Genomic DNA, 25,594 nt, shown 5'->3' with positions numbered 1-25,594 from the left:
CACCTCGGGCGCGACGTGATTTTCCGGATCTCTTGCTCCGCGTGGCCGAGCAATGTTCCAACATTTGGTCGCTGGAATTCTCCAATCCTCGTTTCGAGGTATAGCTTACACAATGCCAATCGTATTATGATGTCAGTTCTCTTTGACCCTCCCGGATTCTGTTCTGGTACGATAAAGATGTTAGAGGGGGGAGAAAAAAATTAAAAAGAGTAGATAAAATAGGCTTGTTCACCCTTCCACGTATCCGCCGTATAAAGCGCTCGTAATTTTTGAATCTTACGAGATGAATATGCCGATTTTTAATATTACGCTGTGTGCGTAATCCAACCTAGAGCACCTATTTGTTACCGGTCATTTTCTACAATTTCGATATTTTATTGATAAATGTTTTCTAGAGGAAAAACAGAAATGATTGATAGTTTATCGATTCGTGTGCTGTTTCGATCTGACAATGAGAGGCGCGAACGGAATGAACTGTAAACTGAAATACTCCGACTCTGTAGATAGACTAGTACGGTTAGCATATTTTTCGACCGCGTTCGATCTCGTACAGATATTCTCTATGGTTGATGTTCGTCTTCGCTGCTTTTGCCTCCATCTTGATTATTCGCCCGATATGCTAGTTACGGAAACTAATATAATACACGATTATCATTTGTGGATACGATTAACGAATGATCGATAATCATGACTGTTGATTATTAACGAATAATCAATAATCATGATTAATGATTAACAAACAATCCAAATGACTCGTGATTAATGGTCGGTAACCATGATTGATGACCGATGAATTGTCAACAATCACGAATAACGAGCGATGATTACCGAACGATGAACAATCGCGAATAAATTCATGTTTATAAATTATTACAAATAACGAATCAGCAGCAATCATGATTAATGAACGATGATTAACGAGTTAATAAGCAATCATGCACCGATAATTAACGAACGATGAACGATCACGAATAATTTCACATTTATAAATAATTACAGTTCAGGAATGATTAGAGAGCAGTGAACGTTAACGATCAATGAACGTAACACGATCAAGTAATCGTTGTCCAAGTTAGTCCCATGTCCGATGCACACGGAATCACGCAAACGTATAATCAGTTATCCAACAGCTTTGTTTCTCTTCGTAGACGTTTCACACACCAAGTTTCGGCGACGAGGACTTTGAAATCCCCTCCATTCACTCTCATTCGCATCAACAACAGCACCAACAGCAACAACGCCAACAACAGTCGCAACAGCAATCTCAGCACGATCCGATGCACGGCTATCAGTCTCAGGTAAGCGAAAAACTTTATTCAGTTTTTCTTTTTTTCTTTATTAAACCTCGAGAATTCCGTTGAAATTATTTATAATTGTGAAATGGCTTGTATTATTAAGTATTACATTTCATCGTGGAATAAATACGATATACATATAAGATACAATCGGTATCGATCGGTTTTGCAGATGATGCAGAACACCGGTGGTGGTATCCAACAATCCCCCGACGGATTGAATCTCGATCCTGGTGGATATCAACAATCGCTTTATTTGCAACAAGACCACTCGTTACAACCGATCAGCGTCAGGTATTAGAAAATTATATTTCTCTGTACGTGCAATTATCACTTTGACCACCTTTATACTAGAAACGTACGAAAGAAATTATCGAATATTCTCGTACGTGTGGTTTCTCAGCAAAACGAGTCAAGTATCGTAGTAGCGCTACGAATGAATTCTAACTCCATTGTGTACCGACTCGCGCACCCGGCAGCTGTCTAAATAAAAGCCGGTTTTTGCCATCCGGAACAATGCTTCTTCTCGTCTGTCGCATTCAATTTCATACTTTAATGAAAATTAAAATATTCTTACACTTTTAATCGATCAATGAAACTTTTTTTTAGAAAAATGAATCTAAACAAAATGTATAATTCGTATATCATACATGTTAATTAGTTTTCTAGAATACTTTATTATCTGAAATTTCTCTAAGGTTACTCTACGAAATACAGTAACGTATTTCTATATCAAGAATATGATAGTTGCGAGATTAGGTAACATGTTATTCGAATTAGCATTTTGAAGTAATATCGACGACATTAGATGCATTCAGCAGAAGCAACTGTCGAGTGGAAACAGAAAATTCAAGAGAATCACTCGACAGTCGTCTTTGCCGAATGTACCCGTTGAAATAGACGTTCAAACATGCCGGGTCTGGGACGTAGGGGAAATTGGGCCTGTAGAGTTGCATGCCTAGCGAGGCCGCTGCTCGCAGCGCCGCGATGCGGGTCACGAGTCACAACATACATCAGCCGTTATTGCGAACAAACCAGTGAGAAGTGAGACGGCGGAAGTGCACGTGTTTGCTGAAAAAGTTGAAAAATTGGTGGCAAAAACACAACTTGTAGAATCTCGAATAACTAATCGAATTAATCGATTGCCGGCCTGAATATTCCCGGTGAATGTTCGTAGAAAATAACGAGTGTCAGCCGTACGTATCGCGAGCTCAGTCTTTAAAATGCCTAACGCGTTAAAAATGAGTCAGAGATACGAGGGAAGTCGCCAACGGCTGATTGCAAACGCGCGCGAACAAATAAATTGTCATGCTAGCCAGCGACCGATTTCCTTTCCTCTACGATCTAGGCTCACTCGAATTTTATTTCAAACCAAGAAAAAAGTATTTACAAATGAAATGATAACATTTAGCGTGTTACTAGTGTAGCATAACTGTAGTGTTACGCTAGTGCGAGCAAAACAAAGGCTTCTCCGTTTAATATAAATTGGACTTTCTGTATTATCAAGAAATTTTTATTCAATTTTAAAATTGATTAATTTGCAACTATATTCGCAAAATAGAAATACAATGTAAAAACAGAACCGATTAAACGGATCGAAACGACGATATATATATCGATATACATATAGAACTTTAATATAAATTGTTTTTAGTCACTTTAACCTTGCATTTCATTGATATTGTTTCAGTTCGACGTACAGTAACTCGCAGGGATCGTACGCGACAATGAGTTCACCTCGTCAGCACCACGAAAACCAGCAGATGATGTTGCTTCAGCAACAACAGCAGCGACAGCAAGCTCAAATGCAGCAACATATGCAGTATATGCATAATCAACAGCAGCAGCAGCAACAACAGCAGCAGCAGCAGCAACAACAACAACAACAGCAGCAGCAGCAGCAACAACAACAACAACAACAAATGCAACAGCAGATGCAGTACAGGAGCCCGACGGGAGGCAGCCCGCCCGCAATGCAGCAAAACACTGTTCCAGAACCAAACAACAACACTACCACCAGCGAGGACAGCGACGACAGCACGCCACACTCCGGGATGGTAAGTGAAAAAAATGTCGATTCGAAAATATTACCACTTTATTAGAAATTTATTCGAATGAATCGTCGATGTACCACCGAGTCCCAAATGTTCGGAAACAACCTGTATTGAAAAATCAATGTACTTGTGCTCGCCTGTAACTATCTCGGGGCCCACCAGTTTGTCGGCCATATTGCTGCGTCGCTGTGGCCATTGCCTGGCCGCGCATGCTCCAAACACCCTGCTTGTATAATAACAATACATACTGGTTATATACCTGCTACGTTGGGTTCTCTCGCCCTCCCATAAAGGATCCCTTACGAATCGCAGTTGTGTTTGTTTAGATCACAGGTATCAAACGGCCCTCGCCTGAACCAGCAGACGTTGGAGCAAAGAATCAAAGGAAACCAAAGTCGCAGAAGAAGAAGAAAAAGAGAGATCCTAACGAGCCACAAAAGTGAGTAATTTTCTCACGATTCAAGCGTTGTTCGCGCTGAAAACTGTGCCAATCAACTAATCTGGACATACAAATGTTTTTATAATGCACGAACGATTATGTTCCAGGCCCGTTTCGGCGTACGCTTTGTTCTTCAGGGACACGCAGGCAGCGATAAAGGGACAAAATCCAAATGCGAGCTTCGGCGAGGTGTCCAAGATCGTTGCTTCGATGTGGGACGCTCTGGATATCGAGCACAAGAACGTGAGTACTTGTTGCATGATTCTCGCTGGTCAGAAAATAATTTCACGCTAGAAGAATAACAAAATTATATTTGCAATCGTAATTGTCAATTATATCACATTTTATCCAGCTTGGAATTCGCACCTGTAATTATACGCTCGTGTTCAATTATCTCAGGGGTAGTTACAGTGTAATCGTATCGCGAAAACTGATACTTTTATATTTTTATCGTAAAATTGAAAGGTTGTAATTCCGCTATGAAACCAACAAATGAACCGTAAACCAAACATGTTGCAACCGGAACAACCAGTTTGAATTTTAACTCGAAATCTTGCATGCGCGTATCGAATTAATATAACTAGTTGGTGTCGCGACTTTTTATTTATTTTTTATTTATACCACTTGTTCGGTGGTCGCCATTAATTAGTTTCACAATATCAAGTTGACGCGTGACGAATCAAGACTTTTTCCATCGTACGTTCGGACATAAATAAATAAGAGAAACGTTGTAGCAAAAATGTAGAAACCGAATCTGGACAATTTTATGTGAAATGGAGATAAGAAGCAACTACTTGAAATGATATTTCTCGCGACGTTCTTTTTAAATTTTTATAAGTTTTAAATTCTTGCGTTTTCGTAGGTTTACAAGAAGAAGACCGAAGCCGCGAAGAAGGAATACTTGCAGGCTCTGGCGGCTTACAGAGCATCCCTCGTCAGTAAAGGAGCAGCTGAAAATGAACAACAACAACAACAACAACAACAACAGCAGCAACCGTCACCGCAACAGCAGCAGCAACAACAGCAACAAGTTCAGTACGCAGCGTACGGCAGCTACGCCGGAAGTGGAACACCCGGGAACGTTTCTTATCAAGTGTACAGCCCGCAACCTCAACCGCCGTCGCCTCAGCAACAACACGCGCATCAGCATCAGCATCAACATCAGCATCAGCAGCAGTCGCAACAAATGCAAATGAAAAAATCCCCCCATCATTTGGCAATGTCAGGAAATCAGCAACAACAAACGCAACAGGTGACGATATTTCTTTCCCCGTATCAAAATCTCTATGGTTATTCTTCGTGAAATGATTTCTAGTTTTTCATATTTAAATAAAGTAATTTGACCGTGTAATCAATAACATTTTTTAGCGTTAAAAAGGTAACGTATTCATTAAGAAATTTATCAACGTTTCGTCCCGAGTTGCTGGGTGGACACATCGGTAAGGCTGATCCAGAAAACTCTTGTATAGAATTCATCAGGATTAGACCTACCGATACCGAATTAAATTAACTATAACAATTGTTATTTCTCTGTTAATTTCATACTTTACTTAGGGTTTGATGAACAATTCAATGGCGCCGACACATATGTCCCAACAACAACAGCAATCGCAGTCACAGTCGCAGCAGCAGCAACAACATATGCAGCAGCAGCAGCAGCAGCAGGTCTCGCAGCAGCAATACATGCAACAGGTTAGTGAGATTAGCTGTGAACAAAACGAAAGATTTTGGTGGAAATTTCCAATTCTCAAACTATCGAGGCTCTCTTTTTCTCTGTTCCAGGTACAGCAACAGCAAGTACAGCAACAGGTGCAGGCACAACAACAGTCGCAGCAACATCACCATCATCAACAGCAACAGATGATGCATTCGAGTAATCAAAAAGGGGATTCGTTGTCGAGCCCGCCGTCAGTGAACTCTACCGCTCAAGCGACTATGGGCGGTCAGAGACCCGCGTCTAACGCATGCATACGACACGGATGCCCGAATCCCGCTGTAGCCAACAGCGAATGGGAGGACGAGTACTGCAGTAACGAATGCGTGGTTAGCCATTGCAGAGACGTGTTCACTACGTGGGTGTCTTCGAATCAAAATCCGCAGCAAAACTTCTCGACCGTAAAATAAGAATCTGTACACTATGATTGTAATAGCGCGATAATCCTGAACGCGTACGGCTATCGTTCGTTCCTAACCGACACGAGCACGCCTCGATGCGTTTTGTGTACATAGATTGACATGGAGGTCGCGTAAAATCAAAAAAGAAGAAAAAGAAAAAAAAAGAATAAATAAAAGAGAAAATCCCAGACCGACGACATGAACACGCATCTCTCTCTCTCTCTCTCTCGCTCACTCGCGCGCACGCGCACACACACACACACACACTGGTGCGTCATTTCAATGAAAGACTGTTTGCGACAGCACGATGCTTGCGAACGCCGGAAACCCCACTTTGATTAGGGCTGAGACTATTATTCGGATGTTACTGTTTTAATTTCATTTTTTCCGCTGTAGGTTTCCTTGTATGACAAAATTAGCCAAGTGTTATTACATATTACGGCTACTTAAACGCATATGGATGTTAAGATATTCCGAATTAACTTAGGAAACTCGAGTTCGCGATAGTACTCGTGTAATGAAGTATCCACATCGTATTTAAATCATACTTGACGAATATTTGAATCGCTAAAGGATTAGAATAAAAAACTAATTTGACGAGTAACCCTATTCTCGACGGATCTTCCGGCGCCATGACAAGCATCCTCGCTGTTATCGCGAAAGAGTATTAGAATCGCCAAAGTAGCCGATTAAATCGGGCTGTAGTTGGAAGGAATCGATATATCGTCGTCGTCGCTGTGCATTTTTCGACGCAATCGGAAACGAAAGAACGATGAATCGAGTGTAAGTAAAATTGCATTCCTGTGGACGTGGTTAGTTAGCGACCGTTTAACAATAATAAAGGTAATTTCGTAGGAATATATTCACAACCATAGGATACGTGTATTTAAAAGTTGTTTGCTTGGCCATGGAACGTGGGGTATTGATTGTGGTCGCAACGAACTCTAACACACACGTATCGTACAATCGTTCGAACGTGCGATCGAAGGCACGAAAGTTGCCCTAACATCGTAGAAATCGGCATTTTCGAATAACTACCTTAGTTTCCGCAACGCTAACACAACTGTCGAGTCTTCGGTTGTACGCTAGCGAAATTAAGTAGCGTGACTTACGATCTCACGATACGGTGAACATACTCGTGGACCAGAGAGTCTGCGTATCAATGACGCGCACTCCGTTTCAAGTTCTTTCGCGAGTTCCAAAGTTCGGCGCGCGTATTCGAATCGACGAAAATACGCTTCCGCGAGATTCCCACGTAAAAGAAGGGATTAGGAAAACTGATTTAAACAGCAAACGAACTGGTGGTTGCGTTCTCGTTTCGAAAAAGGTGGCTGCGGACTTGCAACGCAATTTATTTTTGTATAATTTTACAAACGATCGATCCCATATATAGCAATACGCGACTCACGACGGACACGAGTAAAGAAAGAGCGACGACGTCGAGTGGTTCAGTATTGATTTGGACGGTTTCCGGTAGTTTTGTTTGTTACACACTTGGTTCGTTTGACGACCTATTTCGGGAAGATTTGTCGCGTAACTCCGATGTCGTTGTTCTTTAAATTGATTGCTGGCGAGCAGAGCTATTGGTGGGACTGATACAAATCGTATCAACGATACGTTATACGCATCTACCTCGCGCATAAGTGACATTTGGGTGAATCATTTCTCCGCTGGCAGCGCTAATACTTGACGAATACCCGTGTACTTTGTTCAAGTTTCGATGCTATTGAAATTAACGCTAATCGGTATCAATACCAAGTAGATATCGATATATCGCTGTAAATATAATATATATGGAATAGGAACTAAAATTTAATCGTTGCGAAACAAGCAATCCAAAGAAATAGATACAGTTTCGAGTAATTAACGTCTACTCGATTTTTACGGTATCGAATCGATGCATATTCGCTATAAAAGTTGAGATGTTGGTTGAAAAAGTATTAGGTATCGTACGTAATCCATTCGTGTCAGTACTCGTCCGAGCATCCAAATGGTTCAAGAGGAAACGATACTGTGTTTTCTAGTATCGATGGCATCGATACGGTATCAGTCCCATCATTGTCCAAAGCGAACCCGTGTCGTTATTTATTTGAAATTAGTCGATTGTTCAATAACGTAATCTCCTGCAGTAACGCGAGCTTTCGATTGTGGGAGAAGCATCTAAAATCGATTATCGAACTTCACTAGGCACGCAGTAGAGAAGACCGCGTACGCGCGGCAACATATGTACGCACCAAATGTGCACACAAACGCAACGCGTATGCGCGGAACGTTCATCTTGCCAAACTTTCGTGATTCTACGAGACTCTGGATCGCTGAAAGAAGCATTTGGGAATATAGCGTGCTATAATGTTTGTATTGAAAGATGTAACGTTTCCGTGTGACCTTATCGATATAAGTTTTTTTAAAACCTCTTTTTTTTTTTAACATCCCTGTACATAGAGAAAGAAATATTCCATAGATTTTTAAGTATACACGATGTAAACATAATCGATAGTGTACCATACTCTGATAACAACCTTCGGTATATCATAAAAGCATACGAATATAAAACAAAACTGAATCAGCATTGTGCATATATATATATACCGGGTGATTCTGGAGATTGGCACAAACTTGTAATTCGTTTCCACGCGAATTATACGAAGAATAGTTGAATTCCGTAACGAGGACTAATTTTTGAATAGTATTTCATATTAAAACTATCGTTGCGTAGGTCTGTTATGTATGAATCGATAACGTGTTGATAAAATATTTCTTAATCAAACGATTTAGAGTTGACTTTATCCGTCGGACGTTCCACGATAACCTCAATTTTTCAATGTGTATTTGGATCCTTTGCGAGAGAAAATCAACGAATTGAAAAACGTGTCCCGTAAACATAATTAATCATACTCGATAAGTTGAAGATTAAGTCAATATGTAAAAAGAAATCGATAGTATTCAAACAATAATTGTATTCGTTGAATCCACGTAATGGAATTGTTCTAGTTGAGGTTATTGTACGCGAGCAAGCAAAGAAATAAATTTGGAAAGATGGTCCTCGGTGCATTATTCAATTCTTCTTGTGTCTTTTCATAGAAAGAAACTAAAGTTTGTTTTAGTATTTAGAATCACCATCTATAGATAAGCACGTACGTACGCATATATGTCGTGTGAACGTATACGCGTCACGCTCTGGTATACACACCTCTATATATATATATATATATGTATGTATGTATGTATTATCGTATAAATGTAGAAGTGTGTACTTACGGGCGTGTACATACACATGCATACACAAAGTGTAAAAAGTAATTGCCAATGCATTGCCGAGTAAAACTGAGCGGACATCGATTCACCTACGACACTATTCGAGAGATACACGAAGCAAGGCACAGAGGAATAAATCGTGTAAAATCATCGCATCGTGTAAACCATGATAAAAATAGAGGAAACAAATTTTCCTCCGACATTAGTCATAATCGCGTCGAGATCTGTATACTAAAAAAAAAAAGGAAAAGAAAATAAATTTAGAAAATATCGAGTTACCTATGTTAGTAGCAGTGATGGACATTCATGGGATTTGTTCCTGATCATGCGCATTGGAGCGAGCGTTGCAGTCCTCAATGCTGTATATACTTACTTAGAATTTAGGGTACCATTGGATCCCAATAAGGAACAAAATATAATAATGTCCTCTTCTTTTCGTCGATGATTCCTGACGTGGACGCCTGCGGTTCGTTATCCATTTTTTTTTAATTTTCCCTAATATTACACTCACGAACACTAACGCTCTTGCATCACTCGAATATCATGTTCTTATACTTAATATCAGAAGTAAAATTCGAGTCAAATTCGATTAGTGCCACCTCCTCGTTCATCATGATCTCCTCATACAAAAGGTAAGTTTCAAGTAAAAAATAAAAATTATGATACCAACTCGCACATTACGTTCTCCTGATACAAGAGGTAAGTATCGAGCTGAAAATAAAAATTATGATACCTACTCGCTCATTACGTTCTCCTGATACAAGAGGTAAGTATCGATATTTAATTAAAAGTTTGCTACTTCTTTGAGTATCATGTTCTCCTGATACCAAAATGAAAAATCGGCCAGAATTCAGAAATGTACCAAAAATTAGCCCCTTGAATTAGGCAACCTGTACTGACAGACTGTCGGACCGGTTGCCTGTCCGTAGGCGACACCTCCTAGCACCGTCTAACATCTTCCAACATTTTCTGATACCTGTACATGGGTACCAAGTTTTGACATGTAACTTCGGGTAACGTATGCATAACACAATGACTATACCTTTTATTTAAAATTACTTTACGAGGTACATTTATATACATAAAAAATGTATTACTAATACACTTAAGCTTACACAATATGGACATACTCGAACACGTGCAATAACGTAATCGTAACATTTTCTTTTCTCCATCTTCATCTTCGACGTTAGATTCTCGTTTTCATATCTATTATTATTATTATTATTATTATTATTATTATTATTATTATTAATATTATTAATATTCTGCTTTCGATGCGAGTCAACAATTTCTTTTTTTTTTTTACATCTAACTTGTATCGATTTCCTACGAACGATACCGGAATGTTTCAAGTTTCTTTGTCCGAAACACATAAAACTCTCTCATAATTGTTAACAATTTTTAAACGATCATCGCACGAGAACGTAACCAAGGAGGACGAATAGTTCGGTCGAATCGAGTCGAAAAAATGTAATCAGGCTAAGTGAGACTGAGTAGAGGGGTAAGGTTAACGTGAGCAAATTGAGAAATTGTAAACGGACGATTGTTCGCGAACGAAGTGAAAGTAGAGATAAACCGTATCGATGGCGACACTAAGAAGCAAAATAGAATTGTGTACGGTAGTGCCCGAATAAATGAACAAACATCGAGGCCGAAGATTCTCAATTAGCCGTAACTGTTGGCGAATTCACCCGAAGTATCAAACTTTCTCATCTCCAGCTACATGTAAACAAGCCAGGACTGAGCGCGACAGATTTCGTGGCCGGTACTACATGCTTTCTCGGTGGCCCAAGCTTAACTTCTCGAGGGATGAATTATTTTATTAGATATAAACAAAACTTCAATATTTAGATGTTGATATAACTGTTATGTCATTGGAAAATTTATTTGTAAATATTTCCATGCGATATTACATACAAAAGGAAGTCGGGAACTAAACGTACACGTACGTATCAATATCCCTCGAGAGGTTAAATCACGGATATTTAACTGTCGTAGGTAGAAGAGTAGACGACGAATCGTAGGATTGTTCGTGTGAATTCGTGCTCGCGACACGAATCGACCAAAGAATTAAGATAGTTGAGGCTTCACGTCCCGATTACTTCATGGTTGATATTAACAGAAGCTTCTGGGTGTGAGCTGTGCCCTTTGGTTACGATACTCCAACGTTTCTTCTTCAAGGATCAAACGACACGAGAATATCGATATATAATATATTTCATTTGATACATCAAACGCCATGTGCATTCTGCTTCAATTGAAAGTAATCGAAGATAGCACTTTTTCCAAAGGACAATACTCGCAACCGGAAGCCTTGGTTGGCATCAACCATGACCAAAGAATTGTTTCGTACTTGATATTTTCATAATTTTTGGTAAAAAAATACGGGACGAACACTTGAGATTCTTGCGAATACACGCAACATACGATCCACACATATATGTATATACCTTGTACTCGATGCCCGTACATACGCACACGTCCGACGTATATTCGTATACCTACGTTTGTTTACAAGCACGCACGAAACCGCGGAAATCTTTTGTCAATCGATCGATTCGTTCACGTGACTCCGTGTTCTCGTAAAATGCACGACACAAAAATAAATGCTCGTATTTCAATTGTATTTCTCTCTCTATTTTTCTGCGTCATACTCGCGCATGCACGCACGCACGCACACACACAACAAACAAACAAACAAACAAACACACACACGACGAACGCTCTTGCTTGCACTTACACCTTTATTTAACAGTAGCTCGTTAAATTTCATTTTTTTTTTTTACAAAATATCACAAAAATCACACCAGCCTTTGTTCGCGGTAAAACAACCAAACGTCGCTACGCCACCCGAAGTAAAAATTAATCGCTACATTCTCGCGACACGAGACACGAGACACGCGAAACGCGAAACACTTGGTTCTTTGCTTCTCGTCAGGTGTATCGTTTCTTCTGCGAATTCTTATCGCGCTCTGGTAGGATCGCTTCGATTAATTCGTTGCAGAGATGCCCAAAATTTAAAGGTGGCATTCGTAAAATGTTTCATTCTAAAATGAAGTTTACGCGTTGAATTCAAAAACCTTTAATTTTTATTTAACAATGGACATCGTTTCTCGTTCGATAAAAATTGGGAAAAACAAACTTATTCGTTAAACATCGTCTTAAATCGTTGAAATAAAATAAATAAATATAACGGATAGACAAATTTCTATCTAGATAATTTTACTCATCTCTGTTTCGTAGTTCCGTCGATATGCAAATTTTCATTGAAATACGAAAAAAATTGAAGCGTCCCAACGTACGATTGCGTCCAGTGTAACGTAAAATACGTAAAAAAAAAGTCTAACGCTACGTTGGTCTTAAATAAAATTTCCTCGACGATTTTTATCATTCGGACGCGCAATTTCTATCGATGCGTTCAGAGTCTTACGAGTAAGATACTCTTCGTTAATTTTTTCCGATTTGCATAATAAATATGTTAGAATAAACTAAACAAGTGCGTGGAGCGCGAACTCTTTACTTTCGAGTCACAGGGCGCGTAAGATCGTTTCGAACGTCTAGTGTTTCGGGACGACCGACGGTTCGCAAACAGGTACAATTTTCTTATAGCGCGTTTCTTCGAAATTTCTCTCCGATAATATCCGTTTGCGCGATTGGGACGAAAAGGTGGACAACACGGATCAACGTTTACCGTGCAATACTTGGAAACTTGTAGCAACTTATAGTACGTTCCATTGAACGAACTGGGTTCGAATAAAACCAGAGCTAGACGTTATTCGAATAAATTGAGATTAGGCTTTGGTTAGTTTTCATTAAAATTCCTAGTACGATGTATACGTTCGTTAGCAAGTGTATGGAAAAGAAAACTGTAAAATGTGTACGTAAAAAATGTTCCATGAGTGAAAGAGATCGGGGAATGCTGGTCCAATGGGACGTACTATAGAAAATAGAAAGTGCTCGAAAACATAAGGTTTGTTCGTACAAACGAGAGAAATACTTGAAAGGAGTTTTCGCGCGCGCAAACTGATCGATTTTACAGACGAGTCTGAGCACCTTTGCTCGGAAAACTCTACCCAATCGTAGCCGATGCGATGGACAAACACGCGAAGGCTCTCAGTGGATGGTAAAAACGATACATAAAACGCCTGCTATAATTGGATATGATTTCGAGGGTTAACGATAGTAATCGATTTAAACGAAACGTTGCTTTTCTTTCTCTAACGGCATTATTCGACTTCGATTAGATGACATTCTATCGATAGCATTTGGTGTACGGGGTGTATCTGCTAGACCTGTCTCCAAGACCGTAGAAAAAACTGTATCGGTAGCTCTACAAGATTCGGATCCCCTCGCGTTTAGTCGGCTCAATAACAGCGAGCATTCGCAGCGACAGGATCGCGTGTCGGCGCAACATCGCGATTCAACGCTCGATGGCGCGAAAATAGAGGCGCGCAAAAGCTTGGGTAACGACGCCGACGATGCAACGTCGGACAGAGCAAACTGCACCTGTTTCGTGGCACAGTGGCTCTGTAGCTCGCCAGTCGCTCCCTACGACGCGTCGCGAACACGACGATGGTCGTTTCGCGACAATTTCCAAAGACGATCGCACGTACCGCTAACGCAGCCGACTACGATTTCATTTGGCGTCGTCTTGTTCCATGGGCTCCTCGGAAACTTCACGGGAATGTTCTGGGGTAGTCCTGAAACGTTAGCGAAAGAATAAAGTAAGTAAAGAGTGAAAAGAGCCAAGCGAAAAGAGAAAGACAGAACGGTGACTTACGTTAAGTTGGTAGGCTGCTGCATCGAAAGAGAGGCCATCGCGGAGACCGTCTCCGATTCGTCGCGCTCTTTCTGACCAGCTTCGATCGCGGTCATGGGTACAGTGTGAGCGTTCAGCTTGACGCAAGGCCAGTGCGACATCTGCGTTCAGACAAATGCAATCGATATGTGAGAAAATGCAATCGAGAATGTAAACTCGTCTTCTCGTAGCCGTACTTTGGCGCGAGAGATCATACCTGAACGGCGATAGTCTTTTGCAGCGTGTCGATCGCGTTCTGACAAGGTGGCCTGGTCAGTTCCTCTTCTCTTAATTGGGAAGGTTCGTCGCCCAACAGAGCCCTAACGCACTCTTGCGCGGAATCACAGATGGCGGCCAAGTCGTAGCCGCCTTCAAGGGCAAGGACAACCTTGCCGTCTGCCAGTCCTAGCAGTTGTTGCGTCAGCTTTCCAAAACAGGCTGGGCTGACTTTGTAACCTCCGAGAGGCGGAGGATGACCAACGGCGGCATCGAATCCAGCCGAGACTAGGACGATGCTCGGATCGAATGCCTTCGCGATTGGCATCACTATCGTTCGAAACGCAGCTATGTACTCCGCGTCTCCCATCGGCGGATTCAGGCCTCCCGACCAAGCTACGTTCACGTTGTAGCCGAGGCCCTCGCCTGCCCCGCACTCGGTCGGGCCACCGGTTCCTGGAAAGAAGTTACCTTCGTCGTGCCTGTGTATCGACAGGTATAGCACACGCGGATCGTCGTAAAACATCTGTTGCGTTCCGTTCCCATGGTGGACATCCTACGAACAGAAAAGAAACGACGCCCGCATTCTTCTACGGTTCTCTGTGTATGACTGGAGCATGACAAGGTGATACTCGAGGAGCAGACCCGTGGACGGTGACTCCTATCGCGAGATACTATGATCTGTCCAGAGATCTACTAGTCCCCTTGGACTAGTAATCTTCCGATACGTTACGCGCATTGAATATAGTGACTTTCGTAACCTCAACCTCCTTGGACCAATCTAACGTGGCTAGTTACCTCTACTATCCGCTAGAGTATTTTGCTATCGAGAGGTATACCGACGACGATTTCCCTTCGATACGCGCGATGCTCGACCGACCATCCTCGACATTCAGACACGCCAAGCCCTGTTCGGTTCTCGAGGTAGGTTCCCGTCCGTTTCGACGCGCGCAAGGAGGACATGGAAGGAGAGGCGAAAGGATTCTTACCCAATCCAAGATCAAGATTTTCCGAACATCGAGCTTTTGCTGGAGCAATCGCGCAGCGATCGCGATCGAGTTGAAGAAGCAGAAACCCATGGCTTGATTGGTTTCGGCGTGATGGCCCGGAGGTCGTACGACGGCGAAGCCGTTCTTAATGTCGCCCATAGCGGTTTTTAGGGCCAGATCGACGACGCAGCCTACTGCCATTCTGGCGGCCGGCGCGGTATTCAGTTCGTTCCACGTAGTGTCGGAATCGACGCCCACTCCGCCGCAAGGCAGTCGAACGAAACTCTTGATCGGTAGTTGAGAGAGCTTCGATACGTCCAACTTTTGACGGTTCATCGGATTCGTCCCTGCGCGAAGCACACTTTACTCTCTGCCCCTGTCGTTAACGGGGGAATCGAATCGCCGAATGTGACTGGGAGAGAAGAGACTCGTGGAAGAGGAACCAGGATACGGTGTACTTGGTTTGGTTGGACGTGGGTACGAAGAACGTCAAGTAGGAGGAATAGGATCGGAGCTACGAGGGAAGAACGGGAAACGGGAAAAACTGGCGACACGGTTCGCGGAAGGACTCACCGAAGAGTAGAGCGTGCGCCTCGCTGTGACACGTCTGAATCTCTTCGAGGGTAGCTTTACGCGATCGTATCCGATCGCATCTCTGTAGCAAACCCGTTTCTGACAGTCGGGCCCAGACGCTCTGCAACCTTCCGCCGTGCTCGGGATGACCACGTACCGTCTCCCCACAGACGCACGCGTGTTTCAGCATCAACGGATCGTAGGCCAAGCCAGTGGTGGGTCGGTGGGTGGATGCTCGAGCGAACAAATCAGCGGCGGCGGATCCGGAGCCCTGGGGTCCTGCGCGACGAGTGAAAGGTTACCAAGAGTACGAGTAGGAAATCAAGTTTTGCGTAACAGTTCCAACATTTAAAAGTCTCCAACTCTCGAAGCATCACGCTCACCTAAATGCACCAACGGACTAGAGAGCGCCCTGGATAGCGGCCTGGCGCACTGCTGGCCTCCTCTACTCCCGCTGCCGCCACTGCCCCCGCTGTAGGCCGTCGACTCATTCGAGGCTTGCAGCGTATGCCTCATCATCAAATCTCTTTGCTGTTGCAGGAATTGCTCGCGATCGCGCTGTTGCTTGGAAATTTCGCTCTCCTCCGACAGATCTTTCTTTCCTCCCGTCAGATCTATCACTTCGGACTCTTCGGACTCGGGCGCCTCGTCCAACTGGTTCGCCTGGCCTCGGGACCCGACCCGCGTCAACACGGTCTGACGAATCTGTTGTTTCAAGTAATTGTGCGCCTGCTGTTGGTCGTGCAGCTGCTTCTCGGCCAGGTACTCTTCGTAGTGCGTCTGCGGAGCCATCATGCTCCCGCCTTGCAGCATCGGGTGTCCCAATGGTAACGGAGCGGACTGGGTTCTGCCTACGAGAACGAGCAACGATCATTGTTACGTGGTTCTTGTCGACGAACGGTTCACTGCGCGCGTGCTTGCCAGGAGGCGACGCGCACCTGAAACGATCCCTTCGGACAATCGGGCGCCTTTAAATGCCTAGTATTGTACAAGTTACAGTTATGCTATAAAACTAACGCGATATACAGGCTCTCAAAGGTACCCGAATCAAATCTATAAAGAGTCGAGCCGTTTATGTACTACATTGATCCTATCGAGAATTATGTACGATATCGCGACTGACTTGAAAAGCTACCGATTTTTACCCAGGGGGATCGTAAGATCGCGCAACGCCCGGCGACACGCTGCACGCGCTCTAAAAAATCGGCTGCCAGCAAGAAATAGAGAACATACTACCTAAAGGCCGGTGACCAGCCTTTTGCAGCCTCGCGTGCGCTACTTGCGTGTCCGTGATGGGCGACGCAGACGCTGACGCCGAGCCTGACGCAGACGCTGCTGCAGCGCTATAATAAACCGCGGCTGCGTGTTGTCTGTTCGTTACCGACTGATGTTCCAAATTCTGCATCTGCTTGTGAACGTAGTTGGAGGATGGCGGGTCCCTTTCGATCACCGTTAGCGAGGGGTAGAAGGGCAGGGTGCCAGGTAACATCTGATCGGTGAGCGGCATTCCAAGCCGCGCCGTGAACGCTGCTCGTACCTCCGCTTCTGAGACGGTCGCTAACTTGGTGCCAGTCTGTACACGAACAAACCACCATCAACTCAAATTATTATATAACGTATATCGTCGCGTCGTCGATTAATATAATAATACTTGGTGTTTTCTAGAAACTGTTGGTATCGCAAGCGTTGCGACTGAAAAGTAACCGCTGGAAGCTCACCGTGCTGGTTCCGGACGGAACGTGAGGTCTACCCAGCGAGATGTTCGGCATGGACGGTGAGCTGAACAACGAAAGATCCGAAAGGCTACCCTGTTGGCTGCCGCTGGTCAGAGGGCCACCGTACGCCGTGTTCTCGGTCTCCTGCAAACGAAAAACAGTCTCGTAACCTATTTCTACTTTTACGCAGAAACAACCGTTTCTTATATGACGTTAATATGTAGTTACATCGTATATGTATAGTATATGTATAGTACTTACTTCTTGAATGGCCGCCGCGTTGCTACCCGCCGTGGGACTCGCTTGAGAATTATTGACGGTCGGCGGCGAATTAGGCCCAGATTCCGGATTACTGCTAGAATCTGGAAAAGGATCGATCAGCGAGCGACGGTGAGCGTCGCGCAATTGTGCCTGTAAATGTGTCGCGCGTGATCGAGATCGGAATTCGAGAGTGCGGATTCGCCATTGTTTTATATCTCCACAATTCACGAATTCCGTCCCGGGAGGATGATGCGTCGTGTGCGTGTGCGTCGTTTCGCTAACGTTTTTCTTCCCCCCAGTTTCGAATCGGTCCGCAAAACAAAAATAGGTCAAGTATTACCAGCCCCACTGGCTAAACTTGTTTTTCCCTCTTAAGAAAACGATTGACTCCAAGCGTGGTAAGATTCCCCGTTTCCTATGTTCGACAAATGATGACTATCGTCGTTTAACGTTTTTTAGCGTTTCAAAGATGTCTGCTTCGAAAATATAAAATCCTCGAACAAGCACCGCTCCGTTAATCGATGATTTCTTTATGAAGCGTAAAAATGTTCCGCGGTAAGTTAAGTAACCGAATAAATAAAGTTGTCAACATTTCTCTCGGCTCTGAACACGTTACGGAGAAACGCGACGGCACTCGACGATACTTTCCTCGTTTCGAGTATGTTAATCGATAACGTTTTTTGTTTGTCGTCATGCTGTTACTGGACACTGGCAAAAAAGGCAACAAAATCAACGATCGATTAATCGAAAACACGGGTGCAAAGAACCGTTTCTGCTAATGCTCACGCAAGGAAGTATCGGTATAATCGACAATCGGAACGAATCTCGATTAAGTTCGATCGAAGGACGTACTTGCTAGCAGTGACTTCCGCTTGAGGTGCGACAGCAGCCGTTCCTTCCGTCTTGCCATCAGGGGTGAGTTTCTCGAGGCGGCCATGTTCCTCTCCACGCGTTGCTTTAGTCGCACCTTCAGCAGGTTCGGCTCCGAGGCTGGCCAATTTTAGCCAGGGTTAGTTGTTGGTGTCGTCGTCGTAACGGGCCGGATATTAAAACGGTGGGTAGCGAACGTGGAAAATGAAGGAAGAAGCGGGACTCCGGAGCAGCGTTAGGCACTTGGGGGGCCTCGGATGATATACATATATCAACGTTCCCAGGTCCCCCATTTTCAGACTGTATCATATTCCCATCGAACGAATCATCGATTTGGTCCAGCTTGTGCTTTATTTAATCGACAGTGATCGCAAACGACTACGCGTTCCTTCATCAAAATCGATACGCCAGAAAATTTAACTAACCTTTATCGCATTTCATTTCGATAACTGTATTTTCAATGGTATCGCTTATTCGATTATCGCGTAGTCGATGAATTGCCTAATTCTGACCCAGAAGAACGTCCAGGCATCGGGAGAACGGAAGGGAGACGAGATGGCCAGGAACAGGTCGAAAAGATGTTAAAGACCAGACGGAGAAACACCGAGGAAATGTGCGAGCGTGATGGCAATTATTTTCGTCTTTGAAATAATCAAAACTCATTCGTTGCGCCAGGAAAGACAATCGATCGACGTTAACGTAAATTACATGTAGGAAACGACATAAAACCCGTTTGCAACGATAACCTTGCTAAAAGGAAATCACATTTAAAACTGAAAACAAACCAACGCAATTTAAATGTCTATCTTGTAAATATTTATCGCTGTTGCGAGCGAACAATGAAAGAGATTGCTTATCGAATATTTTCGAGTTGGCAATAAAATCAGTGGATAACTTTCGACGCGCTGAGAATGAAGTCTGACCGATCGTGGCGCCAAACGATTCGCAACACTAACAAACACCTGCACGCTCGCTTTAAAGGAGCTATCGCGAGATAAATGTTGGCTTGGCTGACCGTACGCCTCGGTAAAATTCTCATTGGACAGGGGACGTGGCATATTCGACAGGCAAGATCGTTGGATCGCAAAAAACCATGCTTTAGTAGGCATTCTACCGTACATAGGCACACATAGAGTAAGAGAGAAAAGAGAGAGAGACTACCTTTCACCAAGTATGCGTTTCACTCGACACCACGGGATAATATTTCGTACGACACGTATGTGCGCGTGCACCCGAGTATATCTACCTGTTTTTCGAAGAGGGAAATCATCGGCAAACTTTTCCTGAAGCATCTGCGGCATCCTGTAGGGATGCGAGGCGTTCGCGGTGCCCGCCGAATCCGATTGCGGTTGCAACCTGATCAACAACAAAATTCCACGTTTCTCGTTCAGTCCGTACTCGTACCAGTCTCGGTCGATCGAGCGTTCGAGTATATCCCATGACCGTGATCGATGACCGTTGTTGGCCCGACGAACACTTACGATAAACAAAACAGAGACGCAACGCGACATTTATTCGAATCTTTCCGACTCGTTTCTAGTTTCCCTTCTAGATCATTTTATATGCGTATACGTCGCCCTCTGTCATTTGAACACGGTCACGTGGCAACGTTTACAGTAATCCCTCTTAGAGGATTACAAACGGAGTACGGTCATAGTCAGAAACTCGATCGCAAGATTGATCAATTTCATAGAATCTCACCAGCTCCTGTATCCGGCTGTACCAGGTACGGCCCCATTAGCCGCGGCCGCGGCCTCCCTTTGCTTCTTGTTGACGAGGAAGCTCTGAAACCGTGTAAGGTAATTCTCTCAGCTAGTAATCGCGCGCAACATCCCCCTTTCTCTGTCTAGCCTAATTCACGTCTTCCGTCGATCCCAATTACCGCCCTGTGCATTTTCGACAGTTAACGTATCGTATGTATCTATTCCCATGTTATCCCCTCGGACGATAACCGGGCCCGTCCGCGCGAGTATGGTCGAGCCGAAACGATCGACCCCCGCGCGACATCTAGCTACCTGAAGACGTTGCTTGACTTCCGTCGATGCGATGGCACTGTGATCGTGCTTGTCCTTTTTCCTCAAAGCTTCGAGCCTCTCCTTTTCTCTCCTCTGTTCCTCCAGTTGCTTTTGCTGCTCCCATAGCTACGACAGAAAACAGGATCGATCATTTTATTTACAACAATTTACTTCTTAATCATTTTATATAGTATTTTTTCCATTGGGCGATTTTAAGACCGATAGGTGCAGTGTATAAATTAAAGTAATCGATTTCAGTTCGTTTCCCTTTACTTCAAATACGATATTATTATGTACTTGGTCCAGGGGCACACGAACCTTTTGCCCCTCGCGTTGTCACAGACCTGGGAGATGTTCTCGTTGGCGCGGTCGCATCGCGGGTCGTGCACCGATCGCGTTAACGAGTGAAAGGAATATTCCGTTGGACTTTCGACCGAAAACGGTTCATAAACACGATCATGTCCGTGGTCGTCCAGTGTTCGAGGATGTTCTTGTCACAACTTGTCAGGTTATAATCGTGATTGACGAACAAGGAAAGTCAAGACAAGTCGAGATTAAACTTTGATACACACTTTCCCCTAACTTCTTTACCCATGGAACGCTAATTCTTTTTCGTCATTGATTACATTATATTGGATTTGGAATTTTGGATTTTTAAAAGGTGACCTCGCATCGAAACAACCACTAAGCACTAATTTCGAAAAAGTTGATTGGAAGAAATATGTTAATGTACACGTTCGAAGCAGTTAATTACGTTATGGAAAGTTTGAGGGAAAGGGTGAGAGTTGGCTTCGACTAACCAGAAGCTCGATCATTTTCCAAGGAAAGAAACGAGAGGAACGTGTGGGCAAACTTTAGATCAATCGAAACTCAGAGTTTTGGCCAACTATGGAAGGGAGGGGTATGATGCTCGACGACGCGCGAACCAACGCAACGAGACGGCAGCTTACCTTCAGCTGATGCATCTGTTGTTCGTGCAGTTCCGCCAATTGTCGCTCCTGCGCCTGGAACTGTTGCCGTAGAATCTGCTGTTGAAGTTGATGATGCTGTTGCAACTGGAAACACATCCAGTGATGTCTCGAGGTTAACGTTCGAAGGAATTGATCGTAGCGTGCCTCGCGGTGCACGGACACGAGCACAACTCGCACACGTCAACGTGCCTGAGATGAGCATAACTTTTTCTTTGCGAATAGAATGAAAACATTCTGCGCAACAATTTATTCGCAACGCTCGTTTTACGTGGAATATAACGTGATTGTATTGTATAAAATAATATATCGACCAAACGACTCAACCAGAGTTTTACTCATCTCTGGCACATCACTGCTGATAATGTTAAACATAATAATAACATGATAGTGATAGTGATATACGCATATAATGTTCAATATTACAATCAAATTTATTTATTGTGCTTTCAACTTGTGGTTTCGAGTAACCAATCGCAGCGGGTTAGAACCGATTCGAGCACAACTCGCACGCGTGGACGCGCGCATCGCTGCGTAATCGTTTCCGCGATCGAGCGATTCCGTGCAGGGCCAGCGCTACAACTTTTACCGCCCCGTTCCACCTTTCAATCTTGACACCCCTTCCTAATTCGCCACTGCTAATTCAACAGGAATCGAATCCTCGATTCTCGACTTTCAAATGATGTCCGATCTACGTAACGTTTTCGAGTGCACACAATTTCTGTACCTCTAGTTTCGATATATCTTGTTCGTTCAATTAAAAAAAAAAAACCATCCTGTACTTTCAAAAAAAAAAAAAATATGTACTTTTGTATTACTCGAGGTAAGTTACGAGAGTAGCAAATCTGACAAATTCCTTCTACGCGTGTATGTTCTGCGCGATGAGAATTTTGCCCATCAACGGATTCGCTTAAAAATAACACGCGAACGGCGTCCGAAGCTACCGAGCGCGAACGAGCGTGAAGGAGGGCGACGCGTTAAGCAGCGACGCTATTTATAGATGAAATACATATCCCGTAGTCGGAGAGCGAATCGTTCGTTCGTGAAACGAGCAGCAGACGGGGAAACGGCTAGATACACCGAAGAGAATGCCCGTGGATGGAATTCAAATTTAGCTGTCAGAATATTCAAACACGTGACCATCACGTGGTATCCAATCGAGTATCTATCTACGGATCCAGGCCGTGTATCTATTTGCGTACGTACGCATTTCCTACTTTCTACCCACGTGTACGCCAACTGGAAACAATGCACCGATTTCATCCGATATTATATCGCGATATTATATCGCTATAGACGAGATCTATTAACTCGCAACGAGATACAGCCAGGCGTCACGCTCGCTTAACGGTTTACCGACTGCTAACGGTTCAACGTATAATTAAATTTTATAATATCTTTTATTTTCGTTACGTTAGTATCGCGTATATAATATTTATTTTATCTATTAGAATCGATTTCAGAATATTTTTTATGTAATAACGATCGAAGCATGCGATGCTACGGAACAAAGTATGGGTTGCCATGGGAAAAAACCGTTCAAGAGGCTAGCAGTTGATAGCCGAGTGTCTGGCCCGATAGAGGTCGCGACTACTTTCAGACCGTATTCAACTTTCTCTTACAATTAGCAAATTTTACAAAGAATTTTTTCCTTCCAAATGAACAATTCGATCAAGTTTACTATCGTTCGTTACTTGCAACGGAAGCAAGAGGAAAAGTTGCGAATATTATGTCACGAGTACAGAACAACGTTGATAAAACTATACATTTTTAAATTAGACTGTTTTAAAAGAGCTGAATTTTATCCAAGTTACCGACAATTCATTTCTATCTATCTTCGATTATAGTATTTCAGATTTAATTTTCACAAACGACTACTTAATACGCTATCGATAATGTTTACACAGAGAGCAGGTGGCGTTCGTTGATAAACTTGTTATAAACTTTTACTAAATGTAAGAAACATAACGCTACTTTACGCGATCTTATCTGTCAAACGATGCTTGTACTACCGAAGATAAACCTCTGACAAAACTCTATGGATAAGTATTAAAAGGTGTATAAATAAAAAAAATTATTTTGTAAAAAATGCCGTAACAATATTTTAAAATAATTGAATAATTTTTCCTGGTTATTTCAGAAATTTATAAACGTATAACGTTGCTATTTACTTTTAACGAAATCTCAACTAATTTCACAAATATGTTCTTGGATAAAATTCACATTGATCCTACCAACTAATTACGTTCCGATTTAATTAAACAAACCAATGTCCGAATGTGATCGTGTACGAATTCATTTTCACTAAGAAATCCATCGATAATACTATCATTAACACTTGGCGAAACGAACACAAATATTTAATTTTCATTAAGCGAATGACTCACGACAACGCCAATTATTAGTTTGAAATCGAGATAAAAAGATCGCTACTCACCTCTGATATTTAATCATAGATTAATTATTAAATAAGTTCCAACGGCAGTGAGATAAATGAAATAAAAATGTTCGTTATCCCTCTTTTCCTCAACTTTGAAAATATCCTATCGATGTTATTAAGTTTGATTTTATGTAATATTTTGGTTACATGTTCGAACGTAATTTGTATTGGATCGATCGTCAAATACCGAACGGGCTGTACTCTGTCGGTAAAATGAATGTTACGAATACATTACCTCGAGTATCTTTTGCTGCAGCGCGTGACCGTGAAGGGCGGTTGGATCGCCAGAGGCAGCGTGATACGCGCTGGATGTCAAGGTGGCCGCTGCAGCGCCAACTCCGCCGACCAACTCCCTCGGCCTAGACATGGGTGAGCCTGGCGTGTCCCTGGCCATTTCTGCGCAGACCAATCGCTCGCGTTCAAAACACAACAGAAACCAACCGAAACTAACAGGCTGACAATTATTATCCTCTTTCTACACGGTGAATATGTTCCGGAACAAAAATCGAGTAAAAAGAAACAAACTTTACTTCACGATTCTTATCCATAGATTAGCGGTGATATCGTGATTAGTGTCGAACAATGCTTCAAACTTTAAAGCTAATCGATATCGCACATTTACATTTATTCTCGATACACAGGCAAACAAAAAAAAAGGATATTTTCGTTTAAACGTTTGTTTCATTTTTATTCAATAAATTTCCAATTTATTTCAAGCTATTTATCCTTTATTGGTTATTCGACATTTTCGTCTAGGAACACGACTCGCATTCGACGCCGAACCTTTCGATCGAATCTGTTCGCGAAACGCTGTCGATCGACGCTCGCGCGATAGAGTATATCGGACACCACTGTTTCCGTGCGTCACTCCTTCGAGTCGATCCATCGAAAATCGAAACGCGTCGATCGGTCGTGTACTCGATAGCGTGACTATTTTTAGAACCGTCAGACGCGTGGCAAGTCATTTTATCTGTTCTTTGTAAACGTTCGACGCGTTCAATTAATCTCTCGATCGCCTATGTTTCGTGAACCGTTCTACTGGCTCTTGTTCTTCTCGCTGACGCCGATTCAAACCAAATATTTTCGCCACTCAAGGTCATCGACTAATAAATCACGTTTCACGCAAACGTACCAAATATATCGACTTTAAACACATTCAAATTAATGTCGTTGATTAATAATATTTTATGATAATTCAAGTTTCCACAGACTTTGGCCACTTAAATAAATAATAAAATTTAAATAACAGAATTAAAGATTTCACAGCGAACAAGTGAACGTTTCAATTACTGTCGTTAACATAGAAAAATCGTCTTCCAACACGTAACCTAAAAATTACCTTTTTGCGGCAGATGCGTAAACGCGGACGCGATCTCGACGCTTCTGTAGCCCACGTCTTCTGAAACAAAACGCACAATCGGTTTAGAGATCCTGAAAACTTGCGAATTAGAGGGGAAACTATTTACGAAGCAACGACTAAATAAAATTGATTATCGATACGAGTAAACGTATCGAGGAATGTCGCAACGCTATAAAATAGTAGGAAAAATAAGATTGCGTAACGAGCATTGCATCCGTTCGGTGTAAA

General features: G+C 42.9%; 2 protein-coding genes across 15 annotated transcripts in view; one reads left to right on the top strand and one right to left on the bottom strand.

The window, feature by feature from the left end:
• The window catches only part of LOC128878757 (TOX high mobility group box family member 3-like), a 35,301-nt gene extending 26,924 nt beyond the window's left edge, over positions 1–8,377 (top strand). For all 3 annotated transcript variants that reach the window (XM_054127242.1, XM_054127243.1, XM_054127244.1), the window contains 8 exons: positions 1,149–1,298; positions 1,468–1,589; positions 2,986–3,352; positions 3,676–3,788; positions 3,896–4,031; positions 4,651–5,040; positions 5,343–5,480; positions 5,571–8,377. In XM_054127242.1, the coding sequence (XP_053983217.1) occupies positions 1,149–1,298; positions 1,468–1,589; positions 2,986–3,352; positions 3,676–3,788; positions 3,896–4,031; positions 4,651–5,040; positions 5,343–5,480; positions 5,571–5,912 (1,758 nt within the window). In that variant the 3' untranslated portion in view covers positions 5,913–8,377. The remainder of the gene's footprint in view (positions 1–1,148; positions 1,299–1,467; positions 1,590–2,985; positions 3,353–3,675; positions 3,789–3,895; positions 4,032–4,650; positions 5,041–5,342; positions 5,481–5,570) is intronic.
• Positions 8,378–10,177: 1,800 nt separating this feature from the next.
• Positions 10,178–25,594, bottom strand: part of LOC128878755 (histone deacetylase 4) — a 41,519-nt gene continuing 26,102 nt past the window's right edge. For 5 of the 12 annotated variants that reach the window (XM_054127229.1, XM_054127235.1, XM_054127236.1 and 2 more), the window contains 16 exons: positions 25,346–25,405; positions 24,242–24,402; positions 21,549–21,653; positions 20,599–20,724; positions 20,285–20,367; positions 19,830–19,939; positions 18,566–18,703; positions 17,714–17,814; positions 17,456–17,596; positions 16,971–17,310; positions 16,121–16,588; positions 15,738–16,016; positions 15,165–15,511; positions 14,177–14,731; positions 13,942–14,081; positions 10,178–13,861 (listed from right to left, as the gene is read on the bottom strand). In XM_054127229.1, coding sequence (XP_053983204.1) covers positions 13,798–13,861; positions 13,942–14,081; positions 14,177–14,731; positions 15,165–15,511; positions 15,738–16,016; positions 16,121–16,588; positions 16,971–17,310; positions 17,456–17,596; positions 17,714–17,814; positions 18,566–18,703; positions 19,830–19,939; positions 20,285–20,367; positions 20,599–20,724; positions 21,549–21,653; positions 24,242–24,402; positions 25,346–25,405 — 3,218 coding nt within the window. In that variant the 3' untranslated portion in view covers positions 10,178–13,797. The remainder of the gene's footprint in view (positions 13,862–13,941; positions 14,082–14,176; positions 14,732–15,164; positions 15,512–15,737; positions 16,017–16,120; positions 16,589–16,970; positions 17,311–17,455; positions 17,597–17,713; positions 17,815–18,565; positions 18,704–19,829; positions 19,940–20,284; positions 20,368–20,598; positions 20,725–21,548; positions 21,654–24,241; positions 24,403–25,345; positions 25,406–25,594) is intronic. The other 7 variants (XM_054127230.1, XM_054127237.1, XM_054127238.1 and 4 more) reach the window with 5 other exon arrangements.

Source organism: Hylaeus volcanicus, chromosome 6 (assembly GCF_026283585.1).
Source record: "Hylaeus volcanicus isolate JK05 chromosome 6, UHH_iyHylVolc1.0_haploid, whole genome shotgun sequence".
Taxonomy (NCBI): Eukaryota; Metazoa; Arthropoda; class Insecta; order Hymenoptera; family Colletidae; genus Hylaeus; species Hylaeus volcanicus.
This window is presented reverse-complemented; position numbering and strand designations above follow the sequence as displayed.